Below are 15,303 nucleotides of genomic sequence, written 5' to 3' on the forward strand. Positions count from 1 at the left end.
CTGGTGATATCCACGCACCAGGTCAGCCTTGGAGAAAACCCTCGCATTATGCATGTTGGCCGTAAAGTCTTGGATGTGAGAGATGGGGTAACGGTCAGGAACTGTTGCCTCGTTGAGCCATCGATAGTCTCCGCAGGGATGCCAGCCACCGGAGGCTTTCGGGACCAGGTGGAGCAGCGAGGCCCATGGGCTGACGGACCGCCAAATGATCCCCAGTTCCAATAGGTGCGAAAACTCCTCCTTCGCCACCTGGAGCTTGTCAAGCAGGAGCCAGCATGCCTTGTTGTGAATTGGTGGGCCCTGGGTGGGGATGTTGTGGAACACCCCATGGCGCGGCGAGGCATCGGCGAACTGTGGCTTGAGGAGTGTCGGAAACTCGTCTAGGATTCTCTGGAACTCATCTTTGGGCGTGCTGATCGTGGCCATCTGCGGTTGCTCCAAGCAGGAGGCGTCAGGGCGAACGGCCTGGAAGGTACGGGCGTCCACCAGGCGCATACCTCGAATATCCACCAGAAGCCCATGCGCGAGAAGGAAGTCTGCACCCAGGATGGCAGTCAGGAGGGACGAGACGGTGAACCTCCATGCAAAATTTTGTTGGTCGATCTGGAAGTGGACTGTTTTGTCTCCATACGTCCGGATTGCTGTTGCGTTGGCCGCACGGAAGGGAGGTCCACGAGGTCGGTTCCTGGACTTGACGGTCGTGGCCGGGATGACGCTGATCTGGGCTCCAGTGTCAACGAGGAACCTGCAGCTGCTGACTGAACCCCACAGATAGAGGAGGCTGTGTCCTTGGCCAGAGTCCGCAGCCATTAACAGTGGCCGGCCTGGTCGTTTCTCTGGAACGAGCAGGGCTGACGACACTTCCAAGCCTTGGCTCCCCAGTGCTGGTGGTAGAAGCAGAGGCCTGGAGCGGATGCTGCGGCCTTGGTAATGCTCTTGGGGGACCCTGCAGAGGGTGGATGCTCTACCGCAGCGCTAGAGGTGGGCTTGGCATGGTCGTACCTGTGCCTCATGACCTGCTGGACCGCTGAGCTTTTCAGGAATCGTGCAAGCCATAGCTCTTGGGCCTTCTGGGCGACCTTCCTCGGGTCAGTGAAGCTCTCCTGGATCAGCAGTGGCTGGATGTCCCCGGGCATATGGTCGAGGATAATGTGCTCGGAGTGGGCAGTTGGCATGCTCACCCATGAGCACGAGCATCTCATCCATCAACTCCATCAGGGACCTGTCCCCCAGGGCGTCGAGGTGTAGCATCCGAGTGGCCAGCTGGTGTTGGATAGTCCGAGGGATCCGGTAAACACTCGCTTGATGGTCTCATATTTGTCTTCGGCAGGTGGGTGCTGCATGCACGAGGTGCAGCATGCGTCTGGCATTGGCCTAGTCAAGGGCAGCGACCACATGGTAGAATTTGGACGTGTTGGACGAAATCTGGCAGAGTTGAAACTGAGCCTCCGCGTGGCCAAACCAGGTCTCCGGCTCCTGAACCCAGAATTCAGGCAGTTTCATGGCTATAGCGCTGATCCCAGGCTTGCTCATGATGGGTTCAAAGACGTTTGAACCAGTCAGGGTCACCAATTGTAGTGGCAGCTACACTGTTCCTGAAAGAACACACACAACCAGACGTGTTGAGCTCAGTGAGCAGACTAATTTATTGCAGGCTGCTGGGACATACTTATGCTCCCAGCCCAGACCTGGCTGAGAAACGTACTGGAGGGCGCTGATGTCACCCAGGCATCACGTGGTCCCCCCAGCGTGGACTTCTGAGCCCCATGCTGGGAGGAAGGAAGCACCCCCGACAGCACCATTTTGGCCGGCTGCCCTGCCACGTGGCTTACAAGTGGGGCCGGTTCGCCTGCCTAGTGTTGAGCCCCCACATCGTTACACTTAATGCATTTATCCTCCACCTCTGGATAAATGGCTGACAATTGAGATTTAGAAAATTAAACCCTAATCCGCACCTGGAACTGAATAAGTCCCAACCAGGAACTGGAGGTGGTAGAGCAAATTCTATCAATCGCCTCTTCCCACAGTTTCTCCTCAATTATCATTTCCAATTCTTGCTCCCATTCTGTTTTTATTTCAGAAAATGAATAAAGCTATAAATTTTTTAAATTATCCTTCTCACTCCTAGATTAACTGATACTAGATATTCTTAGGGTTGTTTGGAAAGTAACTGAGAGAAATTTGAAAAAGACTTCGAAGTAACGTGCTGAATTTGAAAATAGCAAAATAAATGTGTTGCAGGTAAGCCAGATGTATGTGACAGAGAGGTGAAGCTGCAAAATACTCCATTCACATAGTAGTCTTGTGTTAGGTATCTTTAGTTTGCCATACAAAAAAATGGATCAGTAATTGATGGTGTGAATCAATGGCGGATTAACTACCACCCAGGCCCCTAGGCTGAGCTTTTGTAAGGCACCCCTCAACCTTGCCCCTCTCCCCCCGATGATGCCCTCCCCTCACATATTCTAAATTTATCCATCAGGTATGTACTCGGGGTGTGCGTGTTTAAGCTATGCTTGGCGATTGCAGGATAGAATTGATGGGCCGGGTGGCAATAGCCCAGTGGAGAGGGATGCATGAGGAGGGGAAGGGTTGGGCCGGTAGTGGGGTGCCTTGGTGCCAGCCGCTGGCAGGGACCTGACACTGACGACTGTATATGTAACTGGTTTGCCTGTGTTGGCATTTTATCCTCTGAGCCTTCCGGCTGAGGTTCAGAGAAATAACTGGAGATGAAAAACAGCTGGGTAAAAATCAGGCATCAACGAATTTCTAAGATGCCATCTACTTTTATATAATCTAATGTTAAACGTGTATTTCTATTTCTGCACGGTTCTCCGGCCATGCCTTTTCTTTAATTACATCAATTAAAAGAGAACACTCTGTCCAGGGTCTGATTTTGCTTGTGTTTTGACAACACAATTGAAAGCTTTTCAATTGATCAATTCAGGTTTATTAAATCATAAATAGCACACTGAAAATGCACAAATATATTTCTGTTCGGTTGGGAGATTTGCAAGAATGAGGTTTATTTTTTATGAAGCATGTTAAACTTGAGACACTGCTGGGATGTGAGAGGCTCTTGGGAAACAGTGAGGTGACTGCAGTTTGAATTTAAAGGTGATGACTTTACTGTCTTCATGGCAAAACATAGACAGACAGTGGTGAAGTTCAAGGAGTGAAGATAGGTTGTCCCCCCTCCTCCTGTCTCCCTTTTCCCCACTATGCCCTGGGGTCACTTAAACTCAGCCTATTTGCTTTGAAATGTTCCCCAAGAACCCCATTTTTTTTCACGTGAGGTAAATAAAATCCTAGCGGCCTTTTGCGATTCCAACATCAATTACCTTAAATCAGAATGCCAGCCGGGTCATGTGATCCTCACCTAAACTCTTAGTTGTTATGACATTATCCAGCATTCTGGAGATTACAAGCAGAATTCAACCCTATACCACTCTCCAATCTTCCACTTTCCTCCCAAACTATTAGATTTTAAAAGTCTCTCTGACTGAATTGGACATTAAAAATCTTATAGTTTGGGGGGAAAGGTGGAAGATAATTGGGGAGTGGGGTTGAATCAAAGCAGCTTGCCCAGAGGCAATTAGTGGCACTCTGGTGGGGCTGATAGGTGCCGCTGGGTGATTGATTGAGAGGCCTCACTGAGGCGGCCTCTTATTCAATCACCCAGGCCTAGCGGTGCCCACCTGCCCCACCACAGTGCCACTAATAACTTAAATGCTTCTGTACATTCTGGGCGAGCTGCTTTAATTCGACACCCCCACCCCACCTTCCTACCAAATTATTAGATTTTTAATGTCTCTCCAAACGAATTGGACATTAAAGTTTGGTGGGAAGGTGGAAGATCGTACACTCCACAAATACTCATGCTACCGCTAGCTCCCAGAAACCACTGCACATGTCACATGCGATTCTGACTCTGCCCCACACTCTTTAGTCACTGGTTTCACCCGCGCAGTCAATATGAAATGATAAACCGAGACCAGGCTACCCTTTACTGAGTAGGCTGAAGCCTTGGGGCTCAGGCCCCCGAACCCTCCAGGCCCCTAGGCTTCAGCCTAACGGCCAATCTGCCACTGGTTATTTAGCAGCTATCCACTTAAAATGATGTCTCATCTGGATTAGAGGGTTTTATGGGCAATGAAAAATATGCCATGGGAAATAAAGAAAATGATTTGCAAGATGACTCCTCCAGTTTACACCAGAAGAGCTCAGGAGAGTGAACCCAGTAACGTATTTTATGTATGTGTGCTGCCGAGTTGTATAATTGGAAATTGGGGAGAGTGGGTCCTCCATTAACCTTAAAATTTTGCAATTATGTTTTACTAGCCTTCAGTGATTTCCCTCCACAAATAGAGGAGGAAATTATTTTGTGCAGAGATGTGAAAAAATATTTTGGAAGAAATAAAGGAATAGTTTGAAAGAAATAAAGAAATCTTAGTAACATATTCATTTTAATTATGTTTATTCTGCCCATTAATGAGAGGCAAATTATTGCAACTCTGAAAATCTGATTTCACTTGATTAATAAGGGAATTTTTTTTTATTAGGATGTTGGAACATGAATGTGATTGATTTAATTTACACTTTTATACACACACTCTCCTCCGCCCCCCCCCCCCCCACCACCCCGATACTTGAAACCTGAACTGAAAAGGCAGGTCTAATTGATAAAATTGCCGAGCTGCTGTGTTGTGGAGATAGCATTCACCCTTTTGAAGATTACATTTATAACCTGAAAAAGAGCTGAACACCTCCAAAATGAATAGAAGGAATACTACTCAGCAGATCTGTTACAAACAGCAAATCATCTTCAATTGAAATGGTGAAAATAAGATGATGGAGGACACCCTTGTCGAGTACCATGTTCTAACACAAAGTAATCAGAATAAAAATGTTTGTATGAACAAATGCTTCAGTTGCAGTGTACAGAAGACAAATCCAAGAGGGTTGGTCCCTTGGAAGATGAAAAGGGGGAATTGATATTGGGTAATGATTGAGGATTTGAATAACTATTTTGTGTTGGTCTTCACGGCGGAGAACAAGTCTACATGCCAAAGACAGATGTTATGGATGTGATGGGAGGTGAGGACCTGGCAATCATTGAAGAGAAAACTTGAGGGTCTAAAGATGGATAAATCCTCTGGTTCTGATCAGTGCATCCAAGGGTACTGGAAGAAATGGAAGAAGTTATAGTAGAGGCTTTGGTGATAATTCTCTGGACTCTGGGCAGGTCCCAGCAGATTGGAAGATGGTGAATGTTACTCCACAATTCAAAAAAGGAGATAGACAAAAGGCAGGGAACTAAAGGCTAGTTAGTTTAACATCTGCAGTTCGGGAAAATGCTTGCTATCGTTAAAGAAGAAATGGTAGCATCTGGAGCAAAATGGATCCATCAAGATGCAGCGTGAATTCAGAAAAATTACTGGAGTTCTTTGAGGATATAACAAGCGCTGTAGATAGATGGGAGCAGGTGGACATTTTTTCCATGATTTACAGGAGACGTTAACCTATGAAGAGAGATTTCCTCATCTGGGACTGTACTTGCTGGAATTTAGAAGAATGAGAGGGGATCTTACAGAAACCTATAAAATTATGAAAGGCGTAGATAAGATAGAGGTAGGTAAGTTGTTTTCATTGATGTGGGAGATAGAAATAGGGGACATTGCCTCAAGATTCAGGGTAGTAGATTTAGGATGAAGATGAGAAGAAATTTTTCCTGGAGAGTGGTGAATCTGGAATTCACTGCACTTTGAAGCAGTGGAATGACCTCAGTAAATATTTTTAAGACTAGGTTTGATAGATTTTTACATAGTTGGGGAATTAAGGTATATGGGGAAAAGACAGATAGGTGAAGATGAGGCTATCCTCAGATATGCCATGATCTCATTGTGTGGCAGAGCAGGCTTGATGGGCCGGATAGCCTACTCCTGCTCCTATTTCTTCTTATGTAAAATGTAAATACTTAGCTAATCACATATTACCCATGCTTAGACCTTACAGTTTGATTGTCTTTCATCAGGGCCTTTTCTAAAGACAAAACATTGACCTAAACATTAATTTTGTCTCTCCACAGATCAAATTTTAATTTTTTAAAAATCTGCAACTAAATCAGAGGGGTAACACCCATTTTTGGAGCCAGAGAGGCTATCTTACAGTAGCTCACATATTGATAACTATTTACTCCATGGGGTGGGTAAAATTCAACATTGTCATGTTTAGTTTGAATCTACCATATATATATGCCCCATGATTCAGAGCCGAACAGGAGTGTGGGTATGACAACGGCTCTGTATACGCTAATCTTTGTGAGGTTTTTCATTTGGTTCTTTTTCCAGACTCTTGTGTAGTCTTCCAAAGGCGCTATTTGCCTTGGCGAGTCTGTTGTCTATCTCGTTGTCGATCCTTGCATCCGATGAAATGGTGCAGCCGAGATAGGTAAACTGGTTGACCGTTTTGAGTTTTGTGTGCCCGATGGAGATGTGGGGGGGCTGGTAGTCATGGTGGGGAGCTGGCTGATGGAGGACCTCAGTTTTCTTCAGGCTGACTTCCAGGCCAAACATTTTGGCAGTTTCCACAAAACAGGACGTCAAGCGTACCACAAATGGATTAATAAGTCATAAAAATGTAACTGGACATTAACATTGTGGCTGCTAAATTCTCGATGCAACTTGAAGAACCTCCCACCATCTTCACCACTTATCAAGAGGGTAATGGAATATTTTTCATTGTCCGGATGGATAGAACATGAACTACAGTTTAAGATAATTGAGAATAAAGCTATCTCTTCATTGGACTTGTATACTCCTTTGCAATCAAACATTTACTCCCTCTGTAACTGGCATATTGTAATTTTTTCTTCTTCGAACTATTGATGGCACTGAAGTTTCTCACCAAGGTTATCTGGATCACAGCTTTCAAACCTCTCCTTACCAAAGAAGGCTATAATAGGATTAGGTGTTGCTGCTTTCACCGACCTTCAGCTTAATCATTTTTGTGTTGATGCATTAATTTAGTGAATCGTCGTGGTAATTTTTTGGGGGAGAAAAATATGATGCCTTCAGATGGAGAAATTAAAGGAAAAAAGTAAGAAAAATGTCAAATGGCAAGTTATGTGAAAAATTTCAATATTACAAATTAGTTTTCATTTTTATTACTATTGTGGGAATTTGAAGCTGGTGATTCGAGTTGAAAGATCATCTGAATTAGTTAGGGTACAGTATTAAAGTATTTCTTTACTGTTGTCTTATAACATTCAATGAAAATTAAGCAAGCTTAAGAGAAAAATGAAGATTGAATTTAATTTTCTTCATGATATTTCTGTATCATTGGTGTGTCTAGCATTTACTGCCCAACCCCTAATAAGTTAGTATGAAAATAGAATGCAATGTTTCAACTGCCAGATAATGTGATAGTGAACTGATAATTTATTTTTTTCTCAACAGTTAGGATGAATACAGAAAATTTTGCTCTATCTGAAAAGATAGTCTCCCCTTCATATATTCGTCAAGGTTTACAGGCTCATCGTACACATGAGCACTTAATTCGGCTACTAATAGAAAAGGTAATGAAAATAATTTAGATTAACTATTGTTGGAAAACTTGTTGCATCTTTTAACATACTGTATGCCAAAGAAAGAGCAAAACTATGTTCCTCTCTAAAAGCTTTCTTAAAACATCAATTTTTCTTCCATGTTCACTTTGTTAATTTCTTAGATTTTTAACGGTTCTTAAAAGCTTGTATGTGAATACTGACTGATGGAGTGGGTAAACATGTGAATGAGACATTCAAATTAAATACTTCGGCAGAGAAAACAGACTTTAGAAGTTAAATGGTATTTTTAAAGGGATTGCAGGAACAGAAAGACCTCTGTGTGTATACATGGATAACTCATTAAAAATTTCATGGAAGGTTGAGAAAGTGATCAGAAGGCTTAGAATATAAAAGTAAGGAGGTTATTTTGAACTTTTATAGCATCCGATTAGACTGTAACTAAAGTTTTATGTTCAATTTTTGTCATTTGCTTTAAAAAGGATTTGAAAACGTGAGAGAAGTTGCAGAAAAGAATTGTTCTGGAGATTATTAATTTATAATGATAGAGTGCATGGCGGTGTTCTTGGAGCATAGTAAAAAAAAGGACGTGAAAGAGTGTACAAAATCTCAGTATGATCAAACCAGTGACAAATGGTGCAGCTGATGAATCACCTCAGAGTGCTCGTGGTATATTTGCCACATCCTCCTTGCTAACAGCTAATGCCACAGGTGCTTCTATGTAGAATAAAGTTGGAGCATATTAAACAATTACAAGTGATTGGGTTGGAATGATAAGGAGATTGAATTGACAGGACTGAAATCTTTATTGATTAATTAAGAGCAATGTGAAAATCAGAAACCAAGAGAAACATTCCATGCAAATAGTGGGGGAGATTTCTTGCACAAAACAAATGATGCTGTTAGAATTTTTTTTACATTGGTAAATCTAAGATCAAGCTGTTATTATTACAGGATATGAAGTGAGGATCACTTGCAGAAATTCTATATCATTGAATTGTGGAACAGGATGCAGGAACTGATTGGCCATTTGTGTTTTAATGTGTTGTAATATACGACCTGAGAATTTTGCATGAATGGTTTTGCCTCTCATTCCATTGTAGTCCACATTCTTGGTTTTTATTGTCGCAGTTGGTTTAGAACATAGAATATTATAGCCCAGTACAGGCCCTTCGGCCCTAGATGTTGTGCCGACTTGTATATTCCTACCGAAAAAAACCCTTTCTACCTTGTAACTTTCTATTTTTATTTCATCCATGTGCCACCATCCCTCACAAGGCAATCCAGGCTCCCACAACTCTGAAAAAACCTTATCCCTGATTTCTCCCCTAAACTTTCCTCCCTTCATTTTGTGGAGATGTCCCCTGGTGTTTGCTATTTCCATCCTGGGAAAAAGGTACTGGGTGTCTATGTGTCTCAGAATTTTGTGGACATCTATTAAGCCTCCTCTCATTCTTCTGCACTCTAAAGAGAAAAGTTCCAGCTCCACTAACCTTGCCTCACAAGACTTGTTTTCCAATCGAGACAACATCCTGGTAAATCTCCTCTGCACCCTGTCCATAGCTTCCACATCCTTCCTACAATGAGGTTACAAGAACTGAACACAATACTCTAAGTATGGTCTCACCAGAGATTTGTAGAGTTACTACATGACCTCTCGGCCTCAATCCCCCTATTAATAAAGCCCAACATCTTATAGGCCTTCTTAACTATCATAGCCACCTTGAGTGATGCATGGATTTAGACCCAAGGTCCCTCTGTTCATCCACACTCTTAAGTATCCCACCATTAACCTTTTGCTCAGCTTTCTGGTTTGTCCTTCCAAAATACATCACCTCACATTTATCTGATTGTACTCCATTTGCTTCTTTTCTTCCCAATTCAGCATCTTGTCTATATCCTTTTGTAACCAACAACAACCTTCAGCACCATCCACAACTCCTCAAACCTTCGTATCATTTGCAAACTTACTGACCACTTCCACTTTTTCATCTAGGTCATTTAAATTTTGACATCAGCACGGTAACAGGCCATTTTGGTCCACGAGTTTGTGCCACCACCCAATTTGCACCCAATTAACCTCCACCCTCAGTATGATTTTGAACATCTATATAAAAAAATTCACAAAGACACAAAAGAGCAGGGGTCCCAGAACAGATCGCTGTGGAACTCCACTAGTCACCAGACTCTAGGCAGAATACTTTCCATCCACTATGACTTTCTACTTTCTACATACAAGCCAATTCTGAAACCACACAGCCAAGATTCATGAATGAGTCTCTCACTGGGAATCTTGTCAAATGCCTTACTAAAATCCATATAGACCACATCTACCGCACTACCTTCATCAATTTCATTTAACTCCTCAAGAAACTCAATTAGGCTTATGAGGTATGACCTTCCTTTCACAAAGCCATGCTGATTATTCTTGAGCAGAATACTCATAAATCGTATCCTTAAAAATCCTCTCCCATAGTTCACACATCACTGACACAAGACTCACTGGTGTATAATTTCCAGGATTCTCTCTATTACATTTTTTAAACAAGGGCCCCACATTTGCTATTCTCCAGACCTCCAGCACCTTCCCTGAGGCAAAGGAGGACTCAAAGATCATAACCAATGCTCCAGGTATCTCTTGCTATTTTGCGTCCAGCCCGGGGACTTACCTATCTTAATGTTTTTAAGAAGTTCCAACACTTCCTTAATCTCATCATCATCCAACACACAAGTCTGTTCTATTCCTATCTTTTGAAGTTTAGGAGGCACAAGTTGTCTCCTTTATCTTTCAGCGGCCCCACCTTCATTCTCATCATCCTTCTGTTCTTCTTATAAGCATAAAATGCCTTGGGGTGCTCCTTAATCCTACTCGCCAAGGCCTTTTCATGCCCCCTTCGAGGTCCTTCCTTAAGTTCTTTCCTGGCTACCATATAATTCTTAAGTGCCTTTTGTGGTTCCTGCTTCCTAAATCTAATGTATGTTTCCTTCTTCCTCTTAACCTAATGCCTCACCTGTTTTGTCAACCATAGTTTCCTTTTCCTCCCATCTTTTCCTTGTTTTAGTGGGACAAACCAATCATGAACCTGGTGCCACTAATCCCTAAACATTCTCCACATTACTTCTGTGCTTTCTCCCATGTACATCTGTCCCCAATGTACTCTCCCCGGTTTCTGACTTATCCCATCGTAATTAGCCCTTCTCCAAATGAACATTTTCCTTTTTTGCCTGCTTTTATCCTTGTCCATAGTTATACTAAAGCTCAAGGTGTTCTGGTCACTTGCAGCAAAATGCTCCCCCACCAAGAGGTTCATTATCCAGTATAGCCACTCCTCTGGACAGCTGTTTCACTTACAGTGTCAGGAATCCTTCTTGGACACACCCGACAAATTCAGACCCATCTATCCCTCTTACAGTCAGAAAGTGCCAGACAATATTAGGGAAGTTGAAGTCTCCCATGACAACAACCCTGTAATTTCTGCACCATTCCAAAATCTGCTTACTTCTCCATTCCTCGGTGTCCCAAGGGCTCTTTGGGGGCCTATAGAGACAACTCCCAGACAGTGATTGCTCCCTTCCTATTTCTGATTTCCACCGACACCAACTCGGCAGAAACTCTCTCTGCAGCATCCTGCCTTTCTGTGATACTATCCTGACCAGTAATGCTGCGTCCCCAACCCCCTCTCTGACCTCTCATCCTATTCCTTTTAAAACATCAAAACCCAGTATCTGTATCAGCCAATCCTATCCATCCACCAGCCAAGTCTCTGCAATAGCCACATCGTAGTTCCATATTCTGATCCACGTTCTAAATTTATCTCCTTTATTCCTAATACTCCTTGCATTGAAATAGACACATTTCAAACCCTCTAAATGTTTATGTTTCCTCTCCTGCCTTTCCTTCCTCACCAATTCACAACACAGCATCATGCTTTTCACCTTCTACCCTAATCTCTGCACTCACATTCTGATTCTCACCACCGCCAAACTAGTTTAAATAGCTCTGGCAAACCTTCCCGCCAGGATATTGATTCCTGTCCAGTTCAGCTGCAGCCTGTCCTTTTTGTACAGGTCAGATCTTCCCCAAAATTGATCCCAATGATTCACAAATCTAAACCCCTGCCCCCTGCTTCAACTCTTCAGCCACACATTCATAGAACATAGAACAGTACAGCACATACAGGTCCTTCAGCCCACAATGTTGACCCTGCCTCCCACATAACCCTCCACTTTAAATTCATCTATATGCTTGTCAAGTAGTCTCTTGAAATTCACCAATGTACCTGCCTCCATCACTGACCCAGGTAGTACATTCCATGCACCAACCACTCTCTAGGTAAAAAAAAACCTTCCTCTAATATCTCCTTTGAACTTTCAACCCAGTACCTTAAAGCCATGCCCTCTTGTATCGAGCAGTGGTGCCCTGGGAAGGAGGCGCTGGCTGTCCACTCTATTCCTCTTAATATCTTGTATATCTCTATCATGTCTCCTCTCATCCTCCTTCTCTCCAAAGAGTAAAGCCGTAACTCCCTTAATCTCTGCTCATAATGCATACTCTCTAAACCTGGTAAATCTCCTCTGCACATTTCTAACACTTCCACATCTTACCTACAATGAGGCGACCCCAACTGAACACTTACCAGAGTTTTATAGAACTGCATCAATACCTTGCGGCTCTTAAACTCAATCCTTTGATTTATGAAAGTTAACACCCCATAAGCTTTCTTAACTACCCTGTCTACCTGTGAAGGAACTTTCAGGGATTTGTGGATATCAACCCCCCAGATCCCTCTGCTCTTCCACATGACAAAGAATCCTACCGTTAACATTGTACTCTGCTTTGGAGTTTGTCCTTCCAAAGTGTACCACCTCACACTTCTCTGGATTGAATGCCATCTGCCACTTCGCAGCCAAGCTCTGCATCCTATCAATGTCCTTCTGCAATCTTCTACAATCCTCTACACTATCCACACCACCACCAATCTTTGTGTCAACTGCAAATTTGCCAACCCACCCCTCTATCCTTCATCCAAGTTGTTAATAAAAATCATGAAAAGTAGAGGTCCCAGAACCAATCTTTGTGGGATACCACTAGTCACAGCCTTCCAATCGAATGTACTCCCTTCACCACAACCCTCTGCTTTCTACAGGCAAGCCAATTCTGAATCCACATGGCCAAGATTCCCTGGATCCCTTGTCTTGTGACTTTCATGTGCAACCTTGTCAAATGCCTTACTAAAATTCATGTAGACCACATCCACTGCACTACCCTCATCAATATGTCTGGTCATCTCCCCAAAGAACTCTATCAGTCTTGCGAGACATGATCTGCCCTTCATAAGGGCTTGCTGACTGTCCCTGATTAGACCATGATTCACTGAATGCCCATAGATCCTATCTCTTAAGAATTCTTTCCAACATCTTGCCCACCACGGACGCAAGATTCATTGGTCTATAATTACCTGGAGTTTCCCTACTACCTTTTTTGAACAAGGGATAACATTTGCCACCCTCCAATCCTCCAGTACCATTTCCGTGGATAACGAGGGTGCAAAGATCCTAGACAGAGGCTCAGCAATCTCCTCCCTCACCTCGTGGAGCAGCCTGGGGACTATTCCATCAGGCCTCAAGGACTTATCCATCTTAATGCATTTTAACTGCTCCATCACATTCTCTCTCTTAATATCAATATGCTCCAGAACATTTACCCCACCATATTGTCCTCACCATCATCAAGATCCCTCTCTTTGGTGAATACTGAAGAGAAGTATTCATTGAGGACTTCACCCACTTCCACAGTCTCCAGGCACATCTTCCCACCTTTATCTCTAATGGTCCTACCTTCACTCCTGAAATCCTTCTGTTCGTCTCATACGCCTAGAACCTCTTGGGGTTCTCCTCAATCCTACGTGCCAAAGCCTTCTCATGCCCACTTTGAGCTCTCCTCAGTCCTTTCTTAAGCTCCTTCCTGGCAACCATATATTTTTCATGAGTCCTTCCTGTTTCCTATTTCCTGTATCTAATATATTCTTGCTTCTTCCTCTTGACTCATTGCCTCACCTGTTTTGTCAGCCACAGATCCCTTTTCCTACCACCTTTTCCTTGTCCCAGAAGGACAAACCTATCCTGAACTCTGCTTAAGTTGTTTCTAAACTTTTTCCACATTACTTCCGTGCTTTTACCCATGAACACCTCTTCATAATTAGTCCTTTCTCAGTTAAGCACTTTCTTATTTTGTCTTTTTTTTAATCCTTATCCATAGTATGCTGAAGCTAAGGGAATTGTGGTCACTCACACCAAGAGGTCCGCCATCTGATTAGGTTCATTACCCAGAACTAGATTTAGTATGGCCTCTATTCTTGTTGGCTGGTCCATATACTATGTCAGGAATCCTTGAACACATCTGACAAATTCAGCCCCATCTATCCCTCTTGCAGTCAGGAGGTGCCAGTCAATATTAGGAAAGTTGAAATCACCCATAACTATATCCCTGTATTTTCTGAACTATTCCATGATCTGCTCTTTGGTGTCCTGAGGGCTATTTGGGGACTGATAGACTACTCCCAGCGCAGTGATTGCTCCCTTCCTATTTCTGACTTTCACTCACACCAACTCAATAGACAATAGCTCAATGGCATCCTTCCTTTTTATAGCTGTGATACTATCCCAGACCAGCAATGCTACTCCTCCCCTTTTCTACCTCCCATCCTATTCCTTTTAAAACACTTAAGACTTCCAGTTGGCTGTGAAATGAAGTGGCAGCTTCAGTTACTTGCTCCTGTGTAATCAGTATTCTTTTATTCCCCTGCTTTTCTTTCACACTTGAAATGTGTGTTGAATTTCATATTTATAATTTTTACTTGCGATAAAATGGATACAAGGAGCACCATGGCTGAAAAAAGAATGGAAAAAAGCAAGAAACATCAGCTAGCCTACCTTCCGAGAACTTCTCCGAAACACTTGCCCAGATTAAATTGATAATTGCTGAAGATAAACTTGAGCAAGTTTGCCGATCAGTTGAAAAACAAGGTGAGCGTCTTCTTCTGTAGAATCTACTTTGAATGATTTAAGTGACCGGGTCCAGCACTTGGAAGATGCTGCCTCAGTGTTAACTACTATCAATGTGAGTTAATGGCAAAAGTCATCAACTTGGAAAGTTGAAACAGACATCAAAATCTGCGCATTTTGGGCTGAGCTGAAGATACTGAGACTGGGCAACTTACTAAATTTTTTTTGGATCTTCTTGTAACAGTATTCAGAAAGGAGATGTTTCCATCTCCACTGGAGATCGACAAAGTGCTGCCAAAACCCAAATCTGGGCAAAAGCTGCATTCATGGTTATATGGCTACACCGATATCAAACAAAGGAACTTTTGATCCGTGAAGCTTGTCAGCTGGGAAAACTTTTGTATTGTGGCCAGAAACTTAGAATTGTTGAAGATTACTGTTAAGAAGTCATGAGTCAGAGGGCAGTCTGCAGAAAAGTTATTTTGGAGCTATATACTCTCGAGTATAAGCCCTCCCTGTTATATCCAGCGCGTTGTCGTATCACTCTTCCCAGCGGGTACAAGAAGCAGTTTAATATAGTGGATGAGACTCAGGAATATGTTATCAAATAAGCTTCCACTCCGCACCCTGAGTAACATTTCTTTGTTAATCAGATGACTCTGATTTATGATTGAACTTTATTACTTTACAGGTTTACTTAATTGTCCTACAGAACCTAAATGGAAAGCATTGAT

The 15,303-nt window shown here is 42.9% G+C and overlaps 1 protein-coding gene across 6 annotated transcripts in view; it reads left to right on the forward strand.

The window, feature by feature from the left end:
- The window catches only part of sepsecs (Sep (O-phosphoserine) tRNA:Sec (selenocysteine) tRNA synthase), a 138,921-nt gene that overhangs the window by 12,613 nt on the left and 111,005 nt on the right, over positions 1 to 15,303 (forward strand). For 4 of the 6 annotated variants that reach the window (XM_069925039.1, XM_069925044.1, XM_069925038.1 and 1 more), the window contains exon 2: positions 7,458 to 7,576. The exons of 1 other annotated variant lie outside the window; for it this stretch is intronic. In XM_069925039.1, coding sequence (XP_069781140.1) covers positions 7,463 to 7,576 — 114 coding nt within the window. In that variant the 5' untranslated portion in view covers positions 7,458 to 7,462. Of the gene's footprint in view, positions 1 to 7,457; positions 7,577 to 14,501; positions 14,591 to 15,303 lie in introns of those variants that run through there. One more of the 6 variants, XM_069925042.1, reaches the window with a different exon arrangement.

The sequence above is a fragment of the Narcine bancroftii genome, chromosome 3, assembly GCF_036971445.1.
Source record: "Narcine bancroftii isolate sNarBan1 chromosome 3, sNarBan1.hap1, whole genome shotgun sequence".
Lineage (NCBI taxonomy): Eukaryota > Metazoa > Chordata > Chondrichthyes > Torpediniformes > Narcinidae > Narcine > Narcine bancroftii.